Source organism: Acomys minous (assembly GCF_964271855.1).
Source record: "Acomys minous genome assembly, chromosome: 20".
NCBI lineage: Eukaryota > Metazoa > Chordata > Mammalia > Rodentia > Muridae > Acomys > Acomys minous.
In genome coordinates this window covers 21,800,402-21,824,881 of record NC_140502.1, presented here as the reverse complement: position 1 = coordinate 21,824,881, position 24,480 = coordinate 21,800,402, and the positions used below count along the sequence as shown (strand labels likewise).

The window sequence follows — 24,480 nt, the reverse complement described above, 5'->3', positions numbered from 1 at the left end:
TTACCGAGCGGGGTGAAGGGGGGGACCTGACCTCTCCAGTGAACTGGGCGGCGCGAGGCTTTGACAGGCGTCGTCTCAACTTCAAAGCAAGACACACTTAGGGGACTTTTCCTCGGTTTTACACATGCGTGTACGCTTACACAAGTGGGCTTGGATCACATCCGCCTGAAAGCATCGGGTGTTATCATACAGGTTCAAAACAACACCAACACCCCCAAACGCTCAGCTCAGGGCGTGATACGCCGTAGTGCTCACTTATAACCCACCTAAACGTCGAAGCCTCCCCGTGTATAAATTGCTTTCCCTTCCTCTAATTCGTGGTCTGAATTCAATGACACCCACGCGGGGAGCCCACCGCGAGGACTGTGTTTCCCACCAGCACAGGTAAGGACCGAGCCTGCCTTCCGCCCAGGTCTCCCGCCCTCTCAGGGAGATAATTCCGGGGGGTGGGGGGGGGGTGGAAACCAATCCGAGAAGAGACCTGTCTCAGGCACGTGCTGGCCCTGACCTTGAGTCACCTAAGTGGGGGAGGAGGAGCGGCCGTCACGCCCTAGGGCCCCGTGTTGGGGACGGCGAAGTCACACACTAGCTGTGACAGGCTTGCTCTCCTGGGTCCAGGTTAGGGGAGCATCTGAGTGGCTCCGAGGCTCAAGAGGAAAGTGGAAAGGCTGTTGTATAACCCTGGGTGTAAGTGTCTGGGATGGGCGTCCTCAGAGGGTGTACGTAGGTCTATCGCGATTTGGGAAGAGGTATCATTCTCGTGCTTGCGGCTGGAGGATTTATAAATTGGGACCGGGGAGCTGCATGAGGGGGGTGTTTCCAGGTAGGATCTGAGACAGCCTAGTTTGAGATGTAGGTTTCTGGTCGGCACCTAAGAATGGGCATACTTTAATACAAGTCGGGATTACGAGCCTTGGCTCCTGTGAGTCCGAAACCTCGGGACTGTTTTACTTTGTGTCAGAAGCTGGTGGCGCTGGTCGTGTGGGCGTTTTGGTCGTGATCAGGAAGAGGATGTATAGTCTGCTGGGTGAATAATTCCAATAGGTCATGTAGTGCGATCCGGGGGGAAACATATCAAGACCTAAAAACTACTACGATCGAGAGTTCCAGATGCGGCGAGGCTCTGCCCCTGCGCAAGCGCGACACTGGGGAGCCCCGACGCTTCTGTTGGGGGCGGATCCGGCGGCCTGGGAGGGGTGGGGCTTGGAGGGCTCATTCTGCGCGTGCGCCCTAGGGGCGTGGCGGTCGCACCTGCGCGAGTTGGGCGAGGAAGGAGGAGGAGCGAGGTGACGCAGGCGTAATAATAGAGAAGGTGCCAGAAAGATCCAAAAACAAGTGGCTGCGGCCGTCGCCCAGGAGTCATCGGACGCTGGAATCTGGTAAGGATCGAGAAAGGCCTAAAGGCGACTGGCGGAGGGGAGCTGGAACCACTTGGGTGCTGGGTTGAGCGCAGGACCGACCGCCCTTACAGGGCGAGGGGTCGGGTTCAGACAGTACCACCTGTGTGTCTAGTCCGTCCCACTTGCTGGGGATCGAGGGTCACTTTTGAACAGTACCACTTGGGCCGGGCGTGGGGCTAGCCGGAAGGGACTAGTGGACAGAATCAAGGGACACGTCTAGACATTTGCCACCCAGAGTCACCGGGCATTGGACAAGGTGCCCTGCAATGGATCATGAAAGCTCATAGGAGCTGATCTTCTGGGTCGGTCGGTGGCAGGTTCGGAACGTACCACCCGCAGAGGGGCGACTGGGCTTGGCCCTCCGGGCTGGTCGGTGGGACCTGTAGTGGGTCTAGCGTCCTGACCTGTTACTATGGGACCTCGGGCGATACCATTCCTGTCCGTGGGAGGGAGAGAGAGGCTGAGACCGTTGAAGGGTGTTGGGGCGACCCTGCCCGGAGACAACCTCGCGGGGTTCACGCGCTGACCTTGGTGGGCACTGGGCCACCGCGTCCCTGACCACGACCTCCTCCCCGCCGCGTGGGTTCTAGGCCCTGGTTCTGAGCTTGTTCCGCACACTCCTCCCCTGGGAATGGCGTTGTCCGGGTCGACCCCGGCCCCGAGCTGGGAGGAGGATGAGTGTTTGGATTACTACGGCATGCTGTCGCTTCATCGTATGTTCGAGGTGGTGGGCGGGCAGCTGACCGAGTGCGAACTGGAGCTCCTGGCCTTCCTGCTGGATGAGGCCCCCGGCGCCCCCGGCGGCCTGGCCCGCGCCCGCAGCGGCCTGGAGCTGCTTCTAGAGCTGGAACGCCGTGGCCAGTGCGACGAGAGCAACCTGCGGCTGCTGAGCCAACTCCTGCGCGTGCTGGCCCGCCACGACCTCCTGCCACATCTGGCGCGCAAGCGGCGCCGGCCAGGTAAGGTTTGAATAAAGAGGTTGCAGGACTTCTGGGACCAGAAGGGCAGCCCTGTGGTTCCCCCCCACCCCGTATCGATCCCAGTTCTTTTTTTTCCCCCCACAATGGGAAACCCAAAAGGGAGAGGGCATGGCTTAGGTAGCAGTGAGCTTGTGATATCTGGCCATATCAGCAATGATTGTTTGTGGAACTTTTTATGCCAGGCAGAGGCAAACCTTCCATATGAACTGCCACCTTATAACCCCCCGCACCCCTCTCCCTACCCCCCCCCCGCTCCCCACTGCACAGGGAAAACAACAGGTTCAGAGAAGCTAAGCGCCTCGCTGCCTGTGAGAACTGCATCCTTTTTGTTGGCCACAGAGAGGTTGCAGCCAAGGCGACCCGGCCATAAAGCTTGCGCTAGTGGAGGAGGAACTTAGCTTTAGGTATTGCCTTAGACTGAGGCCGAGACCTAGTCTGAGAGGGATAGAAGGCCACAAAATGAGGGAAGGTGACCTTAGATTGGGTAACAAACAGCAAAGGAATGCTTTTCTAAGAAGATGGTGTTTGAAGTGGGGGAGGGGTACGGGTGGACACGGCGCGGGGCGAGGGGGGGCTGGACAGGGCATGAAAATATGTCACGCAGCACATAAGCAAGTTAAGAGACCAGGAGTCAAACCTGCCTGCCCCGTTTCTAGGGTTGAGGCCCTCAATTCTTGGGAAAATGGGGAGGGGTTGGGGGGGCGTGAGGGTGTCAGGGGTCCCCTGTCTGTAGGTAGGCCGTTGGGATGTCCCTTGAGAGATACAGTGTGGAGGTTGGAGGGGGTGGCGGTGGGGGTCATGCGCTTTCCTGTCCCATAATAAGCCTGTGGGGTTTGTGTAAGCAGAAAGATTGATTAACCCTGGGGACGGGCTGTCTGATTTCGGGGAGATATGTCTTGAGTGCCAGGCTCCAAAAGAGAGAAGCAGAAGGCTTATGACGTTCTCTGATGGGGCTCCAGAGTGAGTTAGTAGGAGGCGGAGGCCAGGCCCATCGCAGGGACCTGGGTCATGGGCTAGTGAGAGAAGAACTCAGAGTTGGAGCCATTGACATGGGCTGGGCAGCCCGTGGGCACTCTGCCCTGGGCAGGAGGAGGTGCTTGAGGAGGCGTGGGTGTTTGGGTGTGACCACTGAGGGACTTGGGGATTAGGCATCCTGTGGTCCAGGCATTCTTCCTAGGAGGCTGGCCTGGGCTGGGAGGCAAGGACGCCACTGCAGCAGCTGCTCCTGTCCTCTCTCCCCAGTGTCCCCTGAGCGCTACAGCTATGGTAATCCCAGCTCTTCTTCCAAGAGGACGGAGGGTGACCAGCAGGATGAAGGTCACCAGCCTCGGCGACAGTCAAGCAGTCCTCCCGAGCCTCAGCAGAGTCAGTGGGACACGGGTGAGTCCGCTGAGAAGGTGGCAGTGTCCCCGTCTTCGTCCTTACCTGTGATTAACCTCCTGCATCCTGGTCCGTCGAGGGAGTGGCCCGAAGCCTTGTTCTGCCTCGCAGCGTGCCTGTGTTTGTTACTGCTATAGGGAGAAGCATGTGTCCCCTGAAGCATCAGAGCTGTGTCACAGAGACTCGTGTTTCACTCGGGATGGCATCATGCTGTGGCATGTGGCCTGGCAGGCTTGGCTGGACACATTCCTGAGATTTATTTTATGGCGAATATCTTTAATTGGTTAAATTACTATATTCTAGTCAGCGTATACACACACATCCCTGACTTAATTATTTTTGTTTGTTTGTTTGTTTGTTTGTTTTTTCCTGAGACAGGGTCTCTCTGTGTAGTCCTGGCTGTTCTGTTTTCATTTTATTTTATTTTATTTTATTTTTGGTTTTTCGAGACAGGGTTTCTCTGTGTAGCCTTGGCTGTCCTGGACTCCCTTTGTAGACCAGGCTGGCCTCGAACTCACAGTGATCCGCCTGCCCCTGCCTCCCGAGTGCTGGGATTAAAGGTGTGCGCCACCACTGCCAGGCTACGAATAGTTATTACTTTGAGATGGAGTCTCATCCTGTAGCTGATGCCGGCCTAGAACTCATTTCATACCCCAGGCTCCCCTCCAACTAGAGCAGTGGTTGTCAGCCTGTAGGTGGCAACCCCTTAGGGGCGGGGGTTGGAGGGGAGGTCGCCTAAAACTGTGGAGAAACAGATGTTTACATTACAGTTCATAACAGTGCAACATTGTAGTCACAAAGTAACAACGAAAATAACTTTGGGGGGGGGGCGTCACCACAGCGTGGAAGGTTGAGAAACACAGAGCTAGAGGTAATCCTCTCCGGTGTTCTATAGAATAGAAACTCTGTGGGGGGGGGGGGGCAGGGGAGAGTTTCTCCGGAACTTGCTCTATAGACCAGACTGGCATAGAACTCCCAGAAGAGATCAGTCGGCCTCTGCCTCCTGAGTGCCGGGATTAAAGGTGTGTACAGCACCGCCTGGCAGAGATTTCTTGACAGACGACCTCCCATTCCTCCCTCCCTCCCTCCCTCCCTCTCTCTGGGGCTGGGAATGGAACCCGAGCCTCCTGTATGCTGACTGCCCCTGTACCCGCACCCCTCCTCCCCAGCCCATAGTTTTCTGTTTTTCACTTGTCCACCCTGTGGGGCTGATTGGTGCATACAACAGTCTGATAGTCTCCCAGTGTCACATGATGGTGTCCTGTCACTTGTCCCTCAGTCTTCCTATTTCCCATGGAGGTGTGATTAGGTGTGAGGGGCTGATTAGATGTCAGTTGCACATCTTTTTTTTTTTTTTGGTTTTTCGAGACAGGGTTTCTCTGTGTAGCCTTGGCTGTCCTAGACTCGCTTTGTAGACCAGGTTGGCCTCGAACTCACAGTGATCCACCTGCCTCTGCCTCCCGAGTGCTGGGATTAAAGGCGTGCACCACCACCGCCCGGCCCCCAATTGCACATCTTTAGCAGGAATGTCTCTTGATGTATGCTGTCTCCTTGTTCTTAGTGTGAACAGGGAAGTGTGGTCGGTCAGTTGAAGAGCCCCCTTTGGGGGATGTGATTGGTGTGTGGTGTGCCTAGATGTGTGTAGGTCCACATTCACGTGCCCTCACGTCTGCAGAGAGGCTGGAAACTGACACCAGGTGTCTTCCCCATTGACTGGTTTTGTTGTTTTATTTTGTTTGTTTTTTCCAGACAGGGTTTCTCTATGTTATCTTGGCTGTCCTGGCCTCAATTTGTAGACCAGGCTGGCCTCGAACTCACAGCGATCCACCTGCCTCTGCCTCCCGAGCGCCGTGATCAAAGGTGTACGCCACCACGCCGGGCTCCCGTTCACTGTTTTGACTGAGACGGGGGTCCCTGCCTGCAGCTGGAGCTTTCTAGTGTTGTTAGTCTGGCTAGTCAGCTTGGCCTGGGGATCCTCAGTCTCTGCCTCCCGAGCCCTGGATTACAGCTGGGTCTCCACACCTGCCTCACAGGCACAGAGATGTTCCTGCTGGGGTGAGCAGCGTATGAGCCAACAGAGGCCTCTAACAGAAGCCAGTTTTAGGGAGCCCTGCCTTCAGTTGTTGAGGTGGAGGTGGTGTTTAGCATTGTTTTGTGAGCCCTGTCTGGACCATTTACCATATTAATGTTTGTAAATGGCGACTCCTTTGTTTATTTTCTGTTTTTTGGGGGGCAGCTTTTTTTTTGTCTTTTTTTTTTTTTTCCCAGAGCTGAGGACCGAACCCAGGGCCTTGCGCTTGCCAGGCAAGCCCTCTACCACTGAGCTAAATCCCCAACCCGGCAGCTTTTTAAATAAAAAACGAACTTGAAACAGGTTCTCAGTTACCCAGGTCCCCTTACTTTTCAGCCTGTCTAGGAGCTGGGCTTACTGGCTTGTGTCACGAGGCTGCAACAAAGAGTAAATCTTAAGATGTTGTAGGTTTTGTCATTGATGTTTTTAATTCTTGCTTTTGTGGTACCAGACATTTCCAGACATTTAACCTAGGTCTTTGTACATCCTAGGTAATGGGTTCTTTCTTTTTCTTTCTTTCTTTCTTCCTTTTTTTTTTTCCCGAGACAGGGTTTCTTTGTATATCCTTGGCTGTCCTGGACTTGCTTTGTAGACTAGGCTGGCCTCGAACTCACAGCGATCCGTCTGCTTCTGCCTCCCAAGTGCTGGGATTAAAGGCGTGCACCACCAATGGTTTCTGTCACCAAGCTATGCCCCCCAGACTCTCCCTGGAGGAATTTTAGGCAGGAGCTCTACAGTTGAACTGCTCTCCCTTTTTTTTTTCTCTTTCCAATTTAACAGAGTATCACCATGTAGACTAGGCTGGCCTCAAATTCACATGAGATCTACCCGCCTCCGCCTCCTGAGTGCTGGCATTAAAGGTGTGTCCTACCAAGCCCCTAACCCTTTTTTTCTACATCTGACAAATAGAGTTCTTCCTATAGAATGTTGCTTTCTGAGTGTCACTGTGTAGCTACGTACTGTTTACTTTCTTGTAGTCAACCAGCTGTTCTTAGCAAGGCTGGGATGTCCTTTGGACATGTCTGCATCACTCTGAGTGCTTTGTGGTTTCCCAGGGTGTCCTGAGCTCACTTTGCACTTGTCACCCACAAAGCCATCTGCTTGACAAGGGGCCTGGCTTCTGCTAGAAGCCTCCATACTTAGACCGATATCTGACCCTGGGCATGTGTCCTGCTTCTAGGCCATATGCAAAAGCAGATGCCTCCTTTTCAGAAGTTCTTCCGAGCTCGGTTTGGCTGCTTGGGTCTTGGGCCCTTGGCACTTTGCAGGTTGAAGCTTTTAAATGTGTTTTTAATTACGTGTATGTGTTTGGGTTTGTACACTTGTGTGCTCATCCCCCAGGGAATCCAGAAGAAGGTATCAGATCCCCTGGGAGCTGGAGTCATTCCTGGCTGTAAGTTTTCTCAGGTGGCTGTGCTAGGAAGTGAACTTGGGTCTTGCACAAGAGTAGTGTGTACACTAACTGCTGAGCCATCGCCAGGGCCCTTGACTTTTTCCTTTTCCTTTTTGTATTTTTACTTTGTTCTTGTTTTTCGAGACAGGGTTTCTCTATGTAGAGCTGGTTGTCCTAGACTCGCTTTGTAGACCAGGCTGGCCTCGAACTCACAGAGATCCACCTGCCTCTGCCTCCCAAGCCCTGGGATTAAAGGCGTGCGCCACCACTCCCGGCTGACTTTTTCCTTTTATTGTGGAAATCTTGGCTTTGGACGGTGAGCAGGATTTACTTCCTTTGTTTTACAGCAGTAATGAGGTGACCCCACATTGTGTTAGCAGAGGTTTGCTTGTAACATGTTCCCTCAGGGCTTGCAACAGAAGGTGCCATGTAAGGAGTGATCTGATTTCCTCTCCTCTGCAGGGTTGTAAACTGTACACATTTGCTTTGTTACAGCTTTTCTTCCTTTCTGTTTTGTTTTTCCAGCTCTGCTTTCTTTAAAAAAACAAACAAACAAACAAACAAAAAAAAAAAACCTTGGGCTAGAGAGATGGCTCAGAGGCTGTTCTTCCAAAGGTCTTGAGTTCAATTCCCAGCAACCACCTAGTGGCTCACAGCCATCTATAATGAGATCTGGTGTGCAGGCAAAACACTGTATACATAATAAACAAATCTTTTTGGTGTTGTTTGTTTGTTTTTTATTTTGTTTTTCGAGACATGGTCTCTCTGGGTATCGCTGGCTGTCCTGGACTCACTTTGTAGACCAGGCTGGCCTTGAACTCACAGTGATCCTCCTGCCTCTGCCTCCCGAGTGCTGGGATTAAAGGCGTGCGCCACCACACCTGGCACTAAACAAATCTTTACCACCACCACCACCCCCAAAAAAAATCTTAACTGCTGGTGTGTGTGTGTGAAAGAGAGTGCAGGAGGTTCCCAGCACACATATGGAAGTTGGAGGACCACTTTGTGGAGTGGATTCTTTCCACCTTTATGTAGTTCTGGGGATCGACCTCTGGTCACAAGGTTTGAGCAGCAAGCTCCTTTACTGTCCAGCCATCTCTCCGGCACTCTTTTTTTTTTTGTTTGTTTGTTTGTTTTCTTTCCCAGATAGGATTTGTATTCATTCTGAGCATGCACACTTGCATGTGCGTGCGCGCGCGCGCGCGCGCGCGCGCTTGCTTGCGTGCGTGCGTGCGTGCGTGCGTGCGTGCGTGCGTGCGTGCGTGCGTGCGTGTGTTCCTCGACTTGGAGTGCTTGGATTAAAGATGTGTTTGTATTTGTTCTTTGGTCAGATCCAGCTGAGTTTGAGTCATGGTGGTCTAAGGCAGCAGTCCTCAACTGCCCTACTGCTGCGACCCTTTAATCCAGCTCCTCACGGTGTGGTGACCCCCCCACCATAAAATTACTTCTGTTGCTACTTCATAACTGTAATTTTGCTACTGTTACAAATTGGTTTTTTTTTTTAAAACAATTTATTCGTTTATTACGTATACAGTGCTCTGCCTGCATGTACACCTGCAGGCCGGAAGAGGGCGCCAGATCTCATTATAGAAGGCTGTGAGCCACCATGTGGTTGCTGGGAACTGAACTCAGGACCTCTGGAAGAACAGTCAGTGCTCTTAATCTCTGAGCCATCTCTCCAGCCCCTACTGTTACGAATTGTAATTAAACATCTGTGTTTTCCGCTGGCCTTAGGCCACCCCTGTGAAAGGATGGTGCGGCCTCTAAAGGTTGAGAACTGCTGCGGGAAGGTACCCGGTCCGAGTACTCTGTTGCCAATTATGTGTGCGCTTAGGTTCCTTTGTTTCCGTTTGATGTTTCTCTTTTGCTTCTTTTCATTTTATGTTTTTAAGTGTATAAAACTGTTGCCGCAATGCAAAGAGCAAAACTAAAAGGATTTTAAGGTGACCACCTGCAGCCAGTTTCAGTTGTTTCTAATGTGCCCTTTCAGGGCTTCCTGCAAAAGTAAGAAATCCAAGGAGTGTTCAGGACGCCTCTCTTCTATAGAGGGTTGCAAGCTGTCCGCACTCGCAGGCCCTTCTGTATTTGGGGTCTAAGGCAGGGTATTGCTGTGTAGACCAGACTGGCCAGGAATTCCTTGACAGTCCTTAGCCTCTTGAGTGCAGAGCACTCAGGCATATGCTAGCAAGCCTGGCTCTGGCCATGTTTTCCTGGTTCAACAATTTATCACAGAAATTATTCTTCTTTCTTAGACTGTTGCAGGTTTTTTGTTGTTGTTGTTGTTGTTGTTGTTTGTCTTGTTTTGTTTTTGAGACTGGGTTTCTCTGTGTAGCATTGGCATTTTTAGGTTGATAGAGATGAGATATGATAGATATTTATATTCAGAGTTGTAGACTCGCCAAGACAGAAAAGATATTTTCTCCAAGGTTGCCAAATGCAAATAGGCAAAACACTATGAATTTATATAATTCCTGATTGTCTCATGATCCTGCTTGCTGTCTGTAGTTTATTGCATGTATGTGTAATAATATAAATGTATGTGTAAAAGTAAAATAATAATAATAATAATAATAATAATAATAATAATAATAATAAAAAATAGAATAATAGAAAGAAAAAAAAAGACAGCATCTCTTAGAGCCAGCCTGGCCTTGAATGTATAATCTTCCTGCTGGTACCCAAGTGCTGAGATCACAGGTGCGTGCCACCATATCCCGTTGTTGTCCCGGGGAAGTGATGCTGGGTGGCTGCTGTTGCTCCTGTCTCCTGCTGTGACCCTGGCGGCCTTCTCTAGGGTCAGACCTGCAAGCGTCTACTCTGGTGCCACATGCCCATTCACCCTTACTGCTAACGCTAGCAGCACCTCTCTTCTAGAAGGCTCCCCCCAAAGGCTCCCTGCACTAAGGCACCCCCACCTTGGCATGCTTCCTTCCTGGTCCTGAAGAACTGGCTTCTTCTCTGTCTTCCAGGCTCCCCTCCAACCAAGCGGCAACGTCGCAGCCGGGGCCGCCCTAGCAGTGGTGCCAGGCGGCGGCGGAGGAGAGCGGGCCCAGAAGCCTTGGGGCGGCACGAACAGGAGCTTGGCAGGCCCTCGTCAGAAGGCAAAGTGACCTGTGGTGAGTACCCGTGGGTGGGCCCTGAGAAGACTCGTAAAGTGCCCCTGGTGGACTCTGGGGCTGGAGGGCGAGCCACGGCCTGTCAGTTAGGACTTGCTACGCCCGCCCAGCTCTCGAATAATGACACAGAGACTTAAACTTTTATTTATTACTAGCTTACGGCACTAGCTGGACAGAGTCTGAGGGATTTTAACCTGGCAATGCTGGCCTGGCCTGCGTCCCAGCTGCGTGGCCAATTGCCTGTCCTTCCTAGTATTGTACAGACAGCTGCCCCTTCATCTGTGTCCCGCTGGTGACTCCTGCCTCTCTCCCTGGTCCCCACCTGGGACGCTCCCCCCCCCATCCCCCCCTCACCCTACCAAGTCCTGCCTCCTCATCCTGCCTCAAACCAATCAGAAGGTGCTAGAGAACAGTGTTTATAAACCATTGAAACAGGAGATGAGTCATAAAAATGACAATGCCGTAGTCTGGCTTGTAATGAGATCTGCACAGGCAGAGAAAGTCTGAATATACGAGGGTAGTCTTTACACAGTGCACAAAGACATCACTCCAACACCGCACTGCATCGTCTGGGTGTGACGTGGTAGGCAGGTAGGTAGGTAAGCACTCTCGGGCCTGTGTTGAGGGCAGTGGTATTCTTGACCTCTCAGGTACCACTTGATGAATCAAATTACACACGGCTGTGATGGGCCGTTCCCTGATGTAGAGTAGGGTGTGCCCCGAGGGAGAAGCAAGGACTCCAAGTCAGGCCACCCAGATAAAGCTTAGCCTTGGGCTTTGGTGTTTTGGGTTTGTTTTATTGTTTTTTGTTTTGTTTTGTTTTGTTTTTATTTTTCAAGACGGAATCGCCATGTTGCCCTGGCTGTCCTGGACTCGCTTTGTAGACCAGGCTGACCTCAAACTCAGAGATCCGCCTGCCTCTGCCTCCCAAGTGCTGGGACTGAAGGCATGCGCCCGCCACTACTCCTGGCTTTAGTATTAGCATTTAAAGAAGCTGCCTGACCTTGGGCAGGTGTGTGTGTGTGTGTGTGTGTGTGTGTGTGTGTGTGTGTGATGTTCCCACCTCTGGTCCATAGATGCTAATGGTCCTTCCTGCCTAGAGGTGCTGTCAGAACTCAGCCAGCCACATACTCCACTTGGAACAGTGCCTGGCCATGTGAGATCTGCTGTCTAGTGCTTGTGGCAGGGAGGCCCTGCCCCTGTAGAACTGACCCAGCGGTTGGGTGACAGTCCATTGGAGTTGAGATTGCCTAGTCAGTGATGGATGCCGTCCAGGGCTGGTGGGAAAGCCAGCTGGACCCTGGCAGGAGCCTCCATCGCGCTAGGATCTATGTAGACATGTAACTGCCGTCCTAGGCTCTGTGACCTCGGCTGGCACAAAGCTCTGACGGGCCTGCAGGGACACCCTTGGTGAGGTCCTGAGGCCAAGTGATGGCAGCAGGGAGCGGCAGGGGTCCTCAGTGGGATGCCTCAGACAAGCAGAAGGCATTCCCAGAAGCTGGAGCTAATTTAGGAGGCACCTGATTAGGGGGGGATAGGGTAGCAGGAGAAGCTGGTGGGTGGGGCTCTTCTGAATCTGTGGGATCCGCTGGAGGCCTTAGCCTAGGGGTGCCTCCTCTCCCCATTTCCCCAGCAAGTACATCTCCCATACACACCCGCCCCTCCTATTGGGCGTGGCCTCCCAGGCAGTGGGTGTTGCCCCCACTCAGAGATGAGGTGGCAGATACCTGTGCTGGGTGCCGCCCAGAGCCCAGCACCATAGTCAGCCCAAGTCATCACAGGGCCCTGGCTTGAGCGGGTGGCCCAGTACAGGCTGTCAGGCAATTTCCACAGCCACACAGCTGGCTAGGTGGGTAGGTTAGGGAGTCACTGGCCTGAGGGCCTGGGCAGACCCCTGGGTCATCCAGGCTTCAAGTATCTTCCCTGAGGCCAGGAGGTTGTTAGTCTGGGTGTGGCTGGCACTTGAAGGACCTTGAACCGGTCTGACTGCTGAGTCACCTGGCAGGGTGGGGCTGGTTTGGCTTCTCCCTACTTGGGCCCCAATTTTCCCTTCTGAAAAATGGGGATGGCTTACTTTAACAAGGCAGTGACCCGTTCCTGGTCTGACTCAGGAAGGGCCGGGCCATTCTTGCCCCTGTTTACTCAAAGTACTTGACCCCAGTCAGCTGCCTCCATTGGGAGGCAGAACTAAACTAAGTGTTTGAGGGTATACATAGGGTAGTTTGGACACGGGCCCCCTCAGTGCACACACCTCTCAGGGCTTCCCAGTGAACAGTGCTGGGTGTGTTACTCGTCTGGCCTCTTAATTCTCAAGACAACTGTTAATAAGGCCTACGTCCGTGCCCCATTGTGCAACCATGATTGGAGGGTGAGGGAAGGAAGTCGGTAGTACCACAGCCGGGCAGGAAACAGGTTTGTGCCCTCCGTGTGTGCAGGGTGCCTGCCGGGGCCTCTGCTCTCCTTGAGCTGTTTCTCTGGTGGGAGGAAAGGCCGCGTCAGAGGTTTCAAGACAGGCGGTCACAGAAGCCTGTGCGCACGTGCCTGGCGTGGTCACAGGTGGCAGCGCGGAAGCCATGAGGGTTTGACGGAGAGATGGGAGGGACTGCTGAGAGAGATGGGCAGGCAAGAACAGAGATGGGCAGGGAGTTCCAGGGAGCTCTGGCTAGCCTGGAACTCCCTATGTAGGCGAGACTGGTCCTAAACTTCTGGTGATCCTCCTGCCTCTTGAGTGTGGGGAATATAGACATAACTTCATTTTGTGTGTGTTACGGGAAGAGGCTTTATTGAGACAGTGTCTCATAGGCCCCAACAGGGCTAGAACTTGGTATATAGCCAAGGGTGGACTTGAACTCCTGACCTGCCTGCATCTTTCTCCCAGCGTGTCGTGCCACCAGACCCAGCTCACTTTTTTCGTTTTTGTTTTTCGAGGCAGGGTTTCTCTGCGTGGCTTTGACTGTACTGGACTTGGTTTGGAGACCAGGCTGCCCTCGAACTCACAGCGATCCTCCTGCCTCTGCCTCTCTGAGTGCTGGGATTACAGGTGTGCATCACCACGTCCGTCCGGCCATAATTGGGTTTTTAAAGGAACCAAAATTCTCACTACAGGATCGCACACTATAGCTCAGGCTGCCTTGGAACGCCATACGCCGCCCAGGCTGGACTTGAACGTGTGACCGTCAGTCCTCCTGCCTCAGCCTCTTACATGTTTGAAGTCCAGGCATATGTGGCACGCTCTGCTCATGTTTAGATTTTTTTTTTTTTAAGATTCTCCTGCGTGGCAGTGTTTTCTTCCATCAGGAGGCAGTGGTTGGTTACTTACCTTTTCTCTGAAGTTCGGGGACAGCTTCCCTTGTCTAGTTCAGTGGAAGGTGAAGGAGTTGGCATTTAGAAAGATAACGCCTTTAATCCCAGAACCCGGGAGGCAGAGGCAGGCGGATCGCTGTGAGTTCGAGGCCAGCCTGGTCTACAAAGTGAGTCCAGGATAGCCAAGGCTACGGAGAGACCCTGTCTCAAGAACCCCCCCCCCCAAAAAGAAAGAAAGATAACTGGGGGAAAGACGAGTCTGGCACAGAGCCAGGCAGTTGGAGCCGGAGCCCACCTTTGACTGACTGCAGGGGGCCAGTTGCTAGCCCTCATGTGCTGTGCGGTCCCACAAAAGCCACTTAAGCTGTGAGAGTCTCGAGCTTTGTTTCCAGCTCACCTACCCAGCAATGCCAAGGCAGGTTTGTCGCCCGCCCCCCCCCCCGCCCCTCCCCCCCCCCAGCCTTCAGACACTCCATTTGGAACCTGCACCCTCCATCATATCCCTGGTGCTCACCTGGGAATCCCCTCTCACTCACTCTGCATCTTTTTCTGCCCCCAAAGTGCTCACGTCCATGAGTGTAGGAAGCAGACACAGCTCCCTCTTTCAGGACAGCAGAGCCCCTGGGGTGGCTGCATGGAGCCAGGCCTGCCCCTCACCTCTGTGCCTGTTGCTTCCTTCCTGGGTGCCCTCTGTCCTTGATCTTGCCAACTCGCCACTCATGCTGAGTCAGGTGGTCTTGCTCTTACATGGCGGCCCCTGGAGGGCAGTGCTGCGCGGGGTGGGGGGGTAGGGGGTAGTGAGGGGGGATGGACCTCTGAGGTCAGGAGAGGTGTGATCACCCCCAGATGCCCGTAGCAGGGTGCTTTGCTGCTGAGACCAGACCTCCCAGCCCTGCTGCTAGTGACCTTTTGCCACCTCTGGCTGCACCGTCCCCTCAGCTGGTGACTGCCCCGCCCTCCTTTTCTCCCTAGACATTCTGGAATGTTCTTCTCTTCCAGAAACACCGCCCTCCCCGTTCCTCCGGTTTTCCTGGCTAACCCAGTGCGTCTTCCTCACTTTCTGCTTCAAGTGCCTTTTCCTAGAAAGGAACCCTGAACTATTTAAGTCCCTCCTGGCCTTAGAATGCCTGCTAATTATGTGTTACACACGCTTGTATGAGGCAGTGGACAGGGGTTGGGTAATTAAGAGCTTGGGCTGTGTACAGACACGGCCACCTCAGAGAGAATTCTGGAATGATCTAGTTAGGTGACTCAGCCTCTGTGCCTGTTTCCTCATTTTAAAAAAAAAGGGGAGGCTCGGCATCGCCCCGTAAAGACATGGACATGATTAAAGGGCTCAGAGGACAAGAAGCATACATCTGGGGCAGCCGAGGTAGAGTCCACTCAGGTGTCACCTGCTGCTGCTGGCTCACGGCATGTGGTGAGCAGGTGGTTCAGGCCTCTGCTAGGCGGGGCTCATTGTTTGAGCCTCCTGGCCTTCACTTTTCCTGTGCTGCAGTCTGTTTCCGGGTCAGAGGGCGGACTGTGGGCTGGTAGAGCGTTCCCTCATTTGTAAATGGCACTGACAAAAGTACTCCGAGGATCTGGTAGGGTAAGACAGGAAAGCCCCTAAGGTGGGCCTGGCATGGACGGAGAGTGCTAACAGTGGGCAGCTTGTCCCCCTGCCCCACCTGTGCCATGCCCGTCTTCATCCTTGTGGGGAAGGCAGAGCGCTCTGAGTAGATGGATGGTCTCTGTGTCGCTTTAATAAACTGTGCTGTGGAGGAGAAGATGAGGGAAGGGTCTGGCTGGGCTGGAAGCGGGTACCTTACGCTGTGCTTTGCTGCGTGAGTGGGTGGTGTTCCGGGCAGAGGAGGTGGGACTTTGTGAGGATGTGAGGGCAGAGCGTGGGAAGATGCGGCGGGAAAGCTGACGGAGGAGAAGACTGACTTAGGGAGCCAGGGAAGAGGTGGGAGCCTGGATAGGAGTCACGAGGGTCGAGAGGTGGGTTTCGAAGTCACGGTCCCTGATTCTCTGGCCTTCTGTGTGCTGTAAGAGCCAGGCACACTCTACCAGATGTCCATGTAATCCTAGTGACCGCCATGCAGCAGGGACCCTCTTGTTTGTTTGTGTTTTTCAGATGGGGAAACAGGCTCAGAGAGGTGAGGTCACATGCCCAAGGCCCCACAGCTAGAGCATGGCAGAGCTGGGACTGACGTGCAGGTCTGTGGGACTCCTCCGGCTGCCTCTGCCTCTGCCCAGCCCTGCATGGCCTTGGGCAGGTTCTGTTTCTTCCACTCCCCTGGTCCCCACCCTCAGCTGGGAAGGTGTGGTCAGAGGCTTTAAGGAGTCAGGGATGGGGCCCAGAGGGCTTTTCTGGCCTTCAGGGTGGAGTGCATGGGGTTCCCCTCCAGGCAGAAAGAGGAAGGGTTTTGGGGTAGGAGGAGGAAGTGAGTGTGGTAAGAAGTCATCTGGGGTTCTGGGGAGCTGCCTTCTTCTTTTTGCTCTCTGTTCAGGGCTGTGAAAGCTGTACGGAGCCCACAGCATTAGAGTCCTTCCCAGGGCTTTGATTTCCTGTGGGGTTAGGGCTTGCCCACTGTCAGGCACTTGGGGGTTTCACAGCTGCTGGTGACTTGCAGTTTCAGCAACACCCACTGGCCTGCGTTCTCATCACTGGCTTCTTGCTTTCTGCCTGCTCCTCTCTTTTTTTTTTTTTTAAATATCCTCTCTAAGAGCGCTGCAGGCAGGGAGCGTGCCCTGGTCTAGGGGACCTGTGTTTGCAGAGGCTCTGATTTGCTGCAGCCTGCCAGCTCCTGGCCACAATGATTTCTGTCCACGGAGAAGCCCGCTGTCTGCACCCAGGAGGCGCTGCCAGGCTATGTGGCCTCGGGCTGGTCACTTGGCTCCTTTCCTGTAAAGGGCCTGCCTCACAGGGGTTTTGTGGGTTGCCTTCTGTGATCAAGCACTTGGGGTCCAGGATGTCTGGCAGCAGTCAGTGTTGGTTCCTGCGGTTGCCAGACATAGCAACCTCGCACAACCGTGTCTGCTAACAGCCTCACACGGGGTGTGGATAACCCAGAGGAGAAGTGAGAAGCCCAAACTCATGCTTGCAGTGACTCTCTGAACACTGTCTTTACTGCGCAGAGCCACCTCCTTTGGACAGATGTGGGTAGAAGCTAAGTGACAGAACCTTCAGTGTTTTAAGTGGGAACTGGTGGTGCTTCGACCAGATGCTTCTTCCTGACACATAATGAACGCAGGGATCTCTTTGCCACTGTCACTGGCTCCATGTGGCGTTTGTTCTCTTCCCTGGGTGACCCAGTGGCCCGTAGCGGCCTTGGGCTTACCCCGTCATCTTACCTTCTGTGCAAAGAGTGTTGTCCCCTCAACAGAGCCTGGTCCCCTGGGCTTGGCTAAGCCCAGCTTGTTGGGAGGACGGGCTATGTTTTTGGTCTGGGATTCTCTCTGTGTGAGGCTGGCAGCCGAAAGCATTGGTTCACTCACAAACTCGACTACTGAGCACCAGGGCTCTGTACCCCCCGGGGTGTGTGACTGCGCAACATGCGAGGTCCTTCAGGGTGTTGCTACCTGGGGAAGGCAGGATGCTAGAGTAGGGTAGAGGATGCCAAGTACCGTGAGGGAGTCCAGGCTGGCTGGGTCTGGGGAGCTGGAAGGGAGTGAGGGCGGTGGGCGATCTAGAGTAGGTGTGGTCTGGGTGGGCCTCACTGGGAAGGGGCCACGGGAACAGAGAGTTGTAGGAACTGGGGAAGAGACGGCGTGAGCTGGGTGGAGCCTGCCTGGTGCTTCAGGAAGCAGCGAGGAGTTGAGATTGGCCAGGGCATGAGGTATCTCAGAAGTGGCAGAGAGGAGGAGATGTCAGGACTTCCTTGACGTGGCCGTGGGGACGGGACGGGCAGGGCAGAGGGAGGGAGCCAAGATGCCCACTGATGAGCCCCCTCCTTCGCCTGCAGACATCCGGCTCCGGGTTCGAGCAGAATACTGCGAGCACGGGCCAGCCTTGGAGCAGGGCGTAGCATCCCGGAGACCTCAGGCACTGGCCCGGCAGCTGGACGTGTTTGGACAAGCCACTGCTGTGCTGCGGTCGAGGGACCTGGGCTCCGTGGTGTGTGACATTAAATTCTCAGAGCTCTCCTACCTGGACGCCTTCTGGGGTGACTACCTGAGCGGCGCTCTGCTGCAGGCCCTTCGGGGCGTGTTCCTGACTGAGGCCCTCCGGGAGGCCGTGGGCCGGGAGGCTGTCCGCTTGCTGGTCAGTGTGGACGAGGCTGACTATGAGGCTGGCCGCCGCCGCCTGTTGCTGATGGAGGAGGAAGGACGGCGTGGGACAGGGACCTCCTGATCCTGGATCTGGCAGGACTGAGCCCCCGCTTCCCAGGCTCCAGGCCACCTTCTTCCCTGGAAGATGACCATCCTGCCCCCGGACTGTCAGTCAGCCGCTCTGAGGACTGCGTAGGACTGCAGGTTCCTCCTCTTTTGGGGTGTGGGCTTTGAAGCATAGAGCACTTCCAGCTGCTTCTGCCCCAGGACCCCCACTCCCAGGTGGATCCCCTCAGTCCTGGGGCCCCAGGACTGCAGAATTCTTCAGCAGGGAGGTGTAGCCCCTTGCACATCGTGTCTCTCCACCTGGGGCCGGCTGGCCCCACACACTTTAGCCTAAGGGCTACTCTCTCAGGATCTCAGATTTTACTGTCCCCACGTGCACCTCGACCAGAGCATTGACTTTGGAGCTGGGGTGCCCAGGGGCCTTGCTCACCTCGCTCATTGATCTGAGCAGCCATGACTCGGCCTGCGGTACACACAGACATCCAGCTCTCCTCACCTTCCCCCGCCCCCGTTCCCTGGAGCTAGATGCAGACTAGCCCTTGGACCCCTTAGCTCTTGAGTATCACGGGTGGGTTTTGTGGCCATGTCAGCTGTTGTGTATAGCCCTTGGACCAGAGCCAGCCACTTCCCGTGAAGGGAAGGTGAGGACGTGGGCTGATGGGAAGATGTTTTACAAACTGCACCAATAAAACTACCCTGGAAAGGGCGTAGGTGGGCACCAAGGCTCTCAAGTATTCTTTGTTGGTGGGCAAGGGGAAAAGGGCTGGAGCAGCACAGGATGCTCACAGGTCTCCACGGGCAGCTCTGTCCTTTGGGCCTCCTTTTCCTTAACTGCTCATATGTGCTTTGTAGAATTCTGTGTGTCTATGGAGGGGAAATGTTTTAATTTTATGTGTATGGGTGGTTCTGCCTGTGTGTATGCCTGTGCACTACATGTTCCTGGTGACCAAGGATGCCAGAGGGAAGGTGTTGGCTGCCCTGGACCTGGAGTTAGAGCCAGTCGAGTTGCTGTAGGGGTGCTGGGTCTTCTGGAAGACAGGGATCTTTGTTTGTTTGTTTGTTTGTTTGTTTTTCGAGACAGGGTTTCTCTGTGTAGCCTTGGCTGCCCTGGACTCACTTCGTAGTCCCGGCTGGCCTCGAACTCACAGTGATCTGCCTGCCTCTGCCTCCCGAGTGCTGGGATTAAAGGCTTGTGTCACCCACCGCCCAGCTTGAAGCCAGAGACCTTAATCACTGAACTCCTTGTCCGGCCACTTTCACTTGTATGTACGAGGGCATGCTATGTGCCCTTGAGTGCAGTGCCTGTGGAAGTGTGAGATGTCTGATCCCCCTAGAGCCGAAATTCCCAGAAAGTGTTAGTTGACTGGAACTGCACTCTGGCCTTCTGGAAGAAGACCCCAGGGTCTTTGGTTCTCTCAGAGGAGCTCAAGGCTTCCCAAACCATTAGAGCCCTGGGGATGGGAAGCTGGAAAGGAGAGGCAGCCAGGGGGCCTCTGCCTCCAGTTCCTTTCCCCAGGGCTCCCACCCCTCCCCTCCGGACCTAGCTTTCTGCTTCCCTTGTCCAAAGTTAAAGCACTGCTTGCCACGATGTGGCTGCAGGTAGGGGAACACGGGAGCTCTCCCCTCGTCCCGCCAGAGCTTGAGTTTCTTCCACAAAAACAAGTCTTCCGTCCTTAGAACCTAAGGGCCAAGGGCTTTAGAGTTGGTGGTGGGTGTGGGTAGAAATTTCAAGGGCTTCCCTTTCCTTGGGCCAGAAGCTCTCCAGCCTTTGCGTAGGAGCCCTTCCTGGACCCTTAATGGTGAACGTGGAAGAAATGTCAAACTTAGGGGCTCGAGTGACCTCAGAACCTGCTTTCTTTGTTTGTTTGGTTTTTCGAGACAGGGTTTCTCTGTGTAGCCTTGGCTGTCCTGAATTCACTCTGTAGACCAGGCTGGCCTCGAACTCAAAGCGATCTACAGCGATCCACCTGCCTCTGCCTCCCGAGTGCTAGGATTAAAGGCGTGCGCCACCACGCCTGGCTCACATAGGCTTTCTTTTGTTAGTTTGTTGAGAACAGGGTCTCACTATGTAGCCCTGGTTGTCCTGAAACACTGTGTGGACTAGGCTCCCCTCCAACTCAGAGATCCTCCTGCCTCTGCCTTCAGGATGTCGGGATTAAAGGCGCACTCCACCACCCCCTGAGGCTTTCTGACCACATTTTAGCTTTGAGGCTCTCCTCCTCTTGAGTTGTAAGTGTGCCTGGAAGTGGAAGCTGCCAGTAGGTTCTGGCTCTGTTCAAGCTATGAGGCAGAGCTCTCCTGACCTCTCTGCCACAGCCTGTGGCTTCTGTCTGGGCAGGTTTCCGGCTCCGCCCACTCTTTCTGCGCTTCTCTCAGACAGTTTCCCCCAACATACTCCAGGAGGCCCCTCCTGCCTGTTTACCTCACCCTACCCCCACCGCACCCCATCACCTCTGTCTGCCATGTGCCTCAGAGGAAAGTTAGCCTAGGTTGGAGGTTAGGAAGGAACCTGTGGCTGCAAATCTGTAGTGGCATGGCCTGGCGCCTGGAACCTTCCCCGCTGCATGCTCCACGGAGCCCTCCTGGCCTTGTTGGAGAGCGTTGGGTACGGGAGAAGACGCTCAGACCCAGATGTGCCTTACTTGAAGACCATGGGGACAATTTAAGAGCTTCAAAAGTCCAGCGTCAGGATTCTGTGGGACAGCATGCCGGACAGGATCTTAACCACTGAAGGTAGGACCCCGCGTGGTGGCTGGAGAATGGTGGCCTGTCACTCACTCCTCAGAGGAACAGAGCTGAGGGCTGGCCCTTGAAGGAGACATTCCTCAGAATGATCCCAGTGTGCGTGCGTGCGTGCGTGCGTGCGTGCGTGCGTGCTGGGGGAGACGATCCTTTCCCAAGGCCTCAGAGAACATTCTTGACTTAGATGCAAAGAGACTGGACAGAGGAGCCATTAAGTCATAAAAAGCCACCCACACCCTCATTTGGCCTGCGGTCTATCTGCCCACTGCCTCCACGTCCTTCTGTGTGGGCAGTTTGTCAAGAGACAAACGTGGGCCCTTGGAATGGCAATAAGAAGTGACTGAGATGGGCCTCGTGCTCCTGAGGCCTGGCTGCAGCTTCCATGACGCCTCCATGTAGCTGGGTTGGACTGAAAGCCCTGAGGGGACCCAGGTATATTCTAGAAGCCCCTGTTCTGGTGATGAGCCACACACTGGGACTCTGGGACTCTCGGGCCAGAGAGATCGGAGAGCTGTGACTGAGAAGTTGGGGAAAGCTGGGGGGAGCCCAAATAGCAGCGAGTGGAGAAGACGTTGGCGCCATCAGATTCAACACGGCACATTCCTCCAAACCCCCAGAGCTTGGGAGGATCAGAGTTTAAGAGTTCCAGGTCATCCTCAAACACAGTGAGTTTGAGGCCAGCCTGGTCTATTTGAGACCCTGCCTCAAAAGCAACAGTGACAGAAAAACCAACATGACGGAGTGACGGAGTGACGTTTGAGTCATGAAATACAACACTCAGGAAAGTACGTTAAGATGCCACATAGTAACGTAAATCTTCTGTGTAACTCCATGCACCCCCCCCACACACACACACAATGGGATGCTATCTCTCCAGGAGGCCCCTACCAGCTTTTCTGCTCTTCCCACTATGTAGCAGCCCTGGCTGGCCTGGAGTTCCCTGTGCACACCAGGCTGGCCACAGATTCACAGAGATCCACCTGCCTCTGCCTCCCGAGTGCTGGGATTAGAGATGTGTGGCCCCATACCCAGCTGGTACAATATTTTTGTTTTTATATATTTTGTATCCTTACTTATTTTGCTCGCTGAAATTGACGCATTAAGAAAAAAAAAATTTTTAAGGGCGGGAAAGATGTCTCAGTGGTTTAGAGCACTGACTGCTCTTCCAGAGGCCATGAGTTCAATTCCCAGCAACCACATGGTGGCTCACAACCATTTATAATATGATATGATGCCCTCTCCTGGCCTTCAGGTGTACATGCAGACAGCACCATCTACATAATAATAAAAAAAATAAATCTTTAAAAGATTTTTTTGCATTTAAAAAATTATTTTTACTTTATGTAAATTTTTTATTTTATTATAATTTTTTATTATTTTACTTTATGTACATAGGTGTTTTGCTTTTGTGTATGTCTATGTGGAGGTGTCAGAGCCCCTGGAATGGGAGTTAGAGACAGTTGTGAGCTGCCATGTGGTGCTGAGAATTGAACCGAGGTCCCTTGGAAACCATCTCCCCAGTCCCTGAAATTGATGCGTTTTTATTACTATGTGGTATCGTATTGTGTGGGTACACCACAAATCCATGTGCTGGATGCGTAGTTTGAGTTCCCATTTGAAGCCACTGTGACAATCCTACAGCCTAATCGTTTATTTATTTGTCTGTGTGAACAAATTTTTTGTTTGTTTGGTTGGTTGGTTGGTGTTTTTGTTTTTGTTTTTCGAGACAGGGTTTCTCTGTGTAGCTTTGGCTGTCCTGGACTCACTTTGTAGACCAGGCTGGCCTCGAACTCACAGCGATCCACCTGCCTCTGCCTCCCGAGTGCTGGGATTACAGGCGTGGGTCACCGCCGCCCGGCTCTGAGAACAAATTCTTTATTCCCCTGGGACTGCCCTTGAGGTAGAATTGCTGGCCGAGGGTGTGATTAGGCTCTGGTTTGGTAGATACTGTCTCCACACTGAATCTCAACTGCTTAAATAAATCATGAGCCACCATGTGGGTGCTGGGAGTGGAACCCAGGTCCTCTGGGAAAGAGAGCAGCCAGTGCTGTTAGCCGCTGAGCCATATCTCTTGTGCCTACAGCGAGCATCTTTTGAGGGACATCTTTCTGTGCCTGCTATGCTCTTCTCTTTAGAACCTATAACCCCAAGCCGGGCGTGGTGGCGCACGACTTTTATCCGCCGAGCCATCTCACTAGCCCAGTTTCTGTTTGTTCTTGAGTAAGGACTGCGAGAGGGGTAGAGTGGGCAAGGGCAGGCGTGCACTCCGCATTCCCCCCCCACTGCCCCGCCCCTCCCACCCCCCTGCCCCACCCCACCCCCACTGCCCCGCCCCCCCACTGCCCCGCCCCACCCCCCACTGCCCCGCCCCCCACTGCCCCGCCCCCTCCCCCCCTCCCCCCCGCCCCTAGCCTGTGCCTCTTGCAGCACACTGGACTGCCCTGTGGTGACCCATTTTTATTGTTACATGGCGTCCCACTATCCTTCCATCTCACCTGCTGACAGCCTCATCCCACCCCAGCCATCCACTCCCTGTGCCGCACCTTGGCCTGAGTCATTACCCGGAAGTGTATGACACACAAAGGGACATTTCCTGAGTCTTTACACCCTGTGCCGGGCACTGTGCCAAAGGGCTCACACGCATTTATTCCTCACACACACACACACTGGCAAGGCTGGTATTCGTTTTCTCATCCTTTTAACGATGTGTAACGCGCTCAGGTGACGTCACTTGCCTGCGTGACTCTGTGAAGTGACAGGCGGGACTATGGGATGTGGCTCAGTCAAATAACACTTGCTTAGTATGTCCAAGGCTTGGGTCTGATTCCCACCACCGCATGCAGATATTCTGGGGTTTGGGGCTGGACTTTGGTCTTGATGTACTGCCTGCTCTCCCAGAGGACTCAAAATTGGATTCCTAGTACTCACAAGGTGGCTCTCAACCTTTGCTCCAATTTCAGGGGATTAGGACTCCCTTGTCCAGTCTCTACAGGAGCCAGGCACATACGTGGTGCGCATGCAGACAAAAGTGTCCATGCCCATACAATTAAAAAAATAAATCTTTCAAAAAAAATTAAAGAATATTTTTAATTTTTAGTTTTCTTAGTTTTTAAAATTTAATTTTTTGGGGGGCTGGAGAAATGGCTCAGAGGTTAATAGTACTGAATGCTGAATGTTCCTCCAAAGGACCCAGGTTCAATTCCTAGCACCCACATTGCAGTTTACAATGGTCTGTAACTCCAGTTCCAGGGGATCCATAGCACCAGGGATGCACATGGTGTGTGTATGTGGGTGTGTGTGTGTATGCAAAATACCCATATACATAAAATAAGATAAATATTTTAAAATTAATTTTTATTTTATATATGTGTGTATGTCTATGCATGTGCCCCACATGTGCAGGAGCCCACAGAACTCAGAGGAAGCCTTTGATCCTCTACAACCGAAGTTACAGATGGTTGTGACTTGTCCTGAGGGAGCTGGTACCGAACCTGCGTCACATAAGCCCAAGAAGACCTAAGCTTGGATCCCTAGCATCCATATAAAAAGAAGGGGCACCTGATGATCGTCACAGTTTGTGGGGTGGTAGAGATGGGTGGTTTCCTGGGACTTGTTGGCAGCCAAGCTAAACCAAGTAAATGAGTTCCAGGTTGAATGAGAGACCCTGCCTCAAACAATGTGGTGAAGAATGACAGGAACCTACCAAAGTCGACTTCTGGTGTGTGCGCACACAAATTAGAAAGTGTAAAGAAGGCTGGGGATATAGCTCAGT

The 24,480-nt window shown here is 53.5% G+C and overlaps 1 protein-coding gene across 4 annotated transcripts; it reads left to right on the top strand.

Annotated features, from left to right (window-relative positions):
- Positions 1–31: 31 nt before the first annotated feature.
- On the top strand, positions 32–18,684 carry DEDD2 (death effector domain containing 2). Of its 4 annotated transcripts, XM_084769998.1 has the most exons (9): positions 32–384; positions 1,235–1,379; positions 1,991–2,359; positions 3,623–3,760; positions 10,194–10,340; positions 13,273–13,380; positions 13,605–13,646; positions 15,763–15,784; positions 17,594–17,895. In XM_084769998.1, exons 3-9 carry the CDS (start codon positions 2,032–2,034, stop codon positions 17,751–17,753), a joined length of 945 nt encoding a protein of 314 aa, XP_084626124.1. In that variant the 5' UTR covers positions 32–384; positions 1,235–1,379; positions 1,991–2,031; the 3' UTR covers positions 17,754–17,895. The 4 variants fall into 4 exon arrangements, with proteins under 4 accessions (XP_084626124.1, XP_084626125.1, XP_084626123.1 ...); XM_084769999.1 differs by lacking the exon at positions 13,605–13,646 and having other exon boundaries at positions 34–384; XM_084769997.1 differs by lacking the exons at positions 13,273–13,380; positions 13,605–13,646; positions 15,763–15,784 and having other exon boundaries at positions 47–384; positions 17,594–18,684.
- The last annotated feature ends 5,796 nt before the right edge of the window (positions 18,685–24,480 follow it).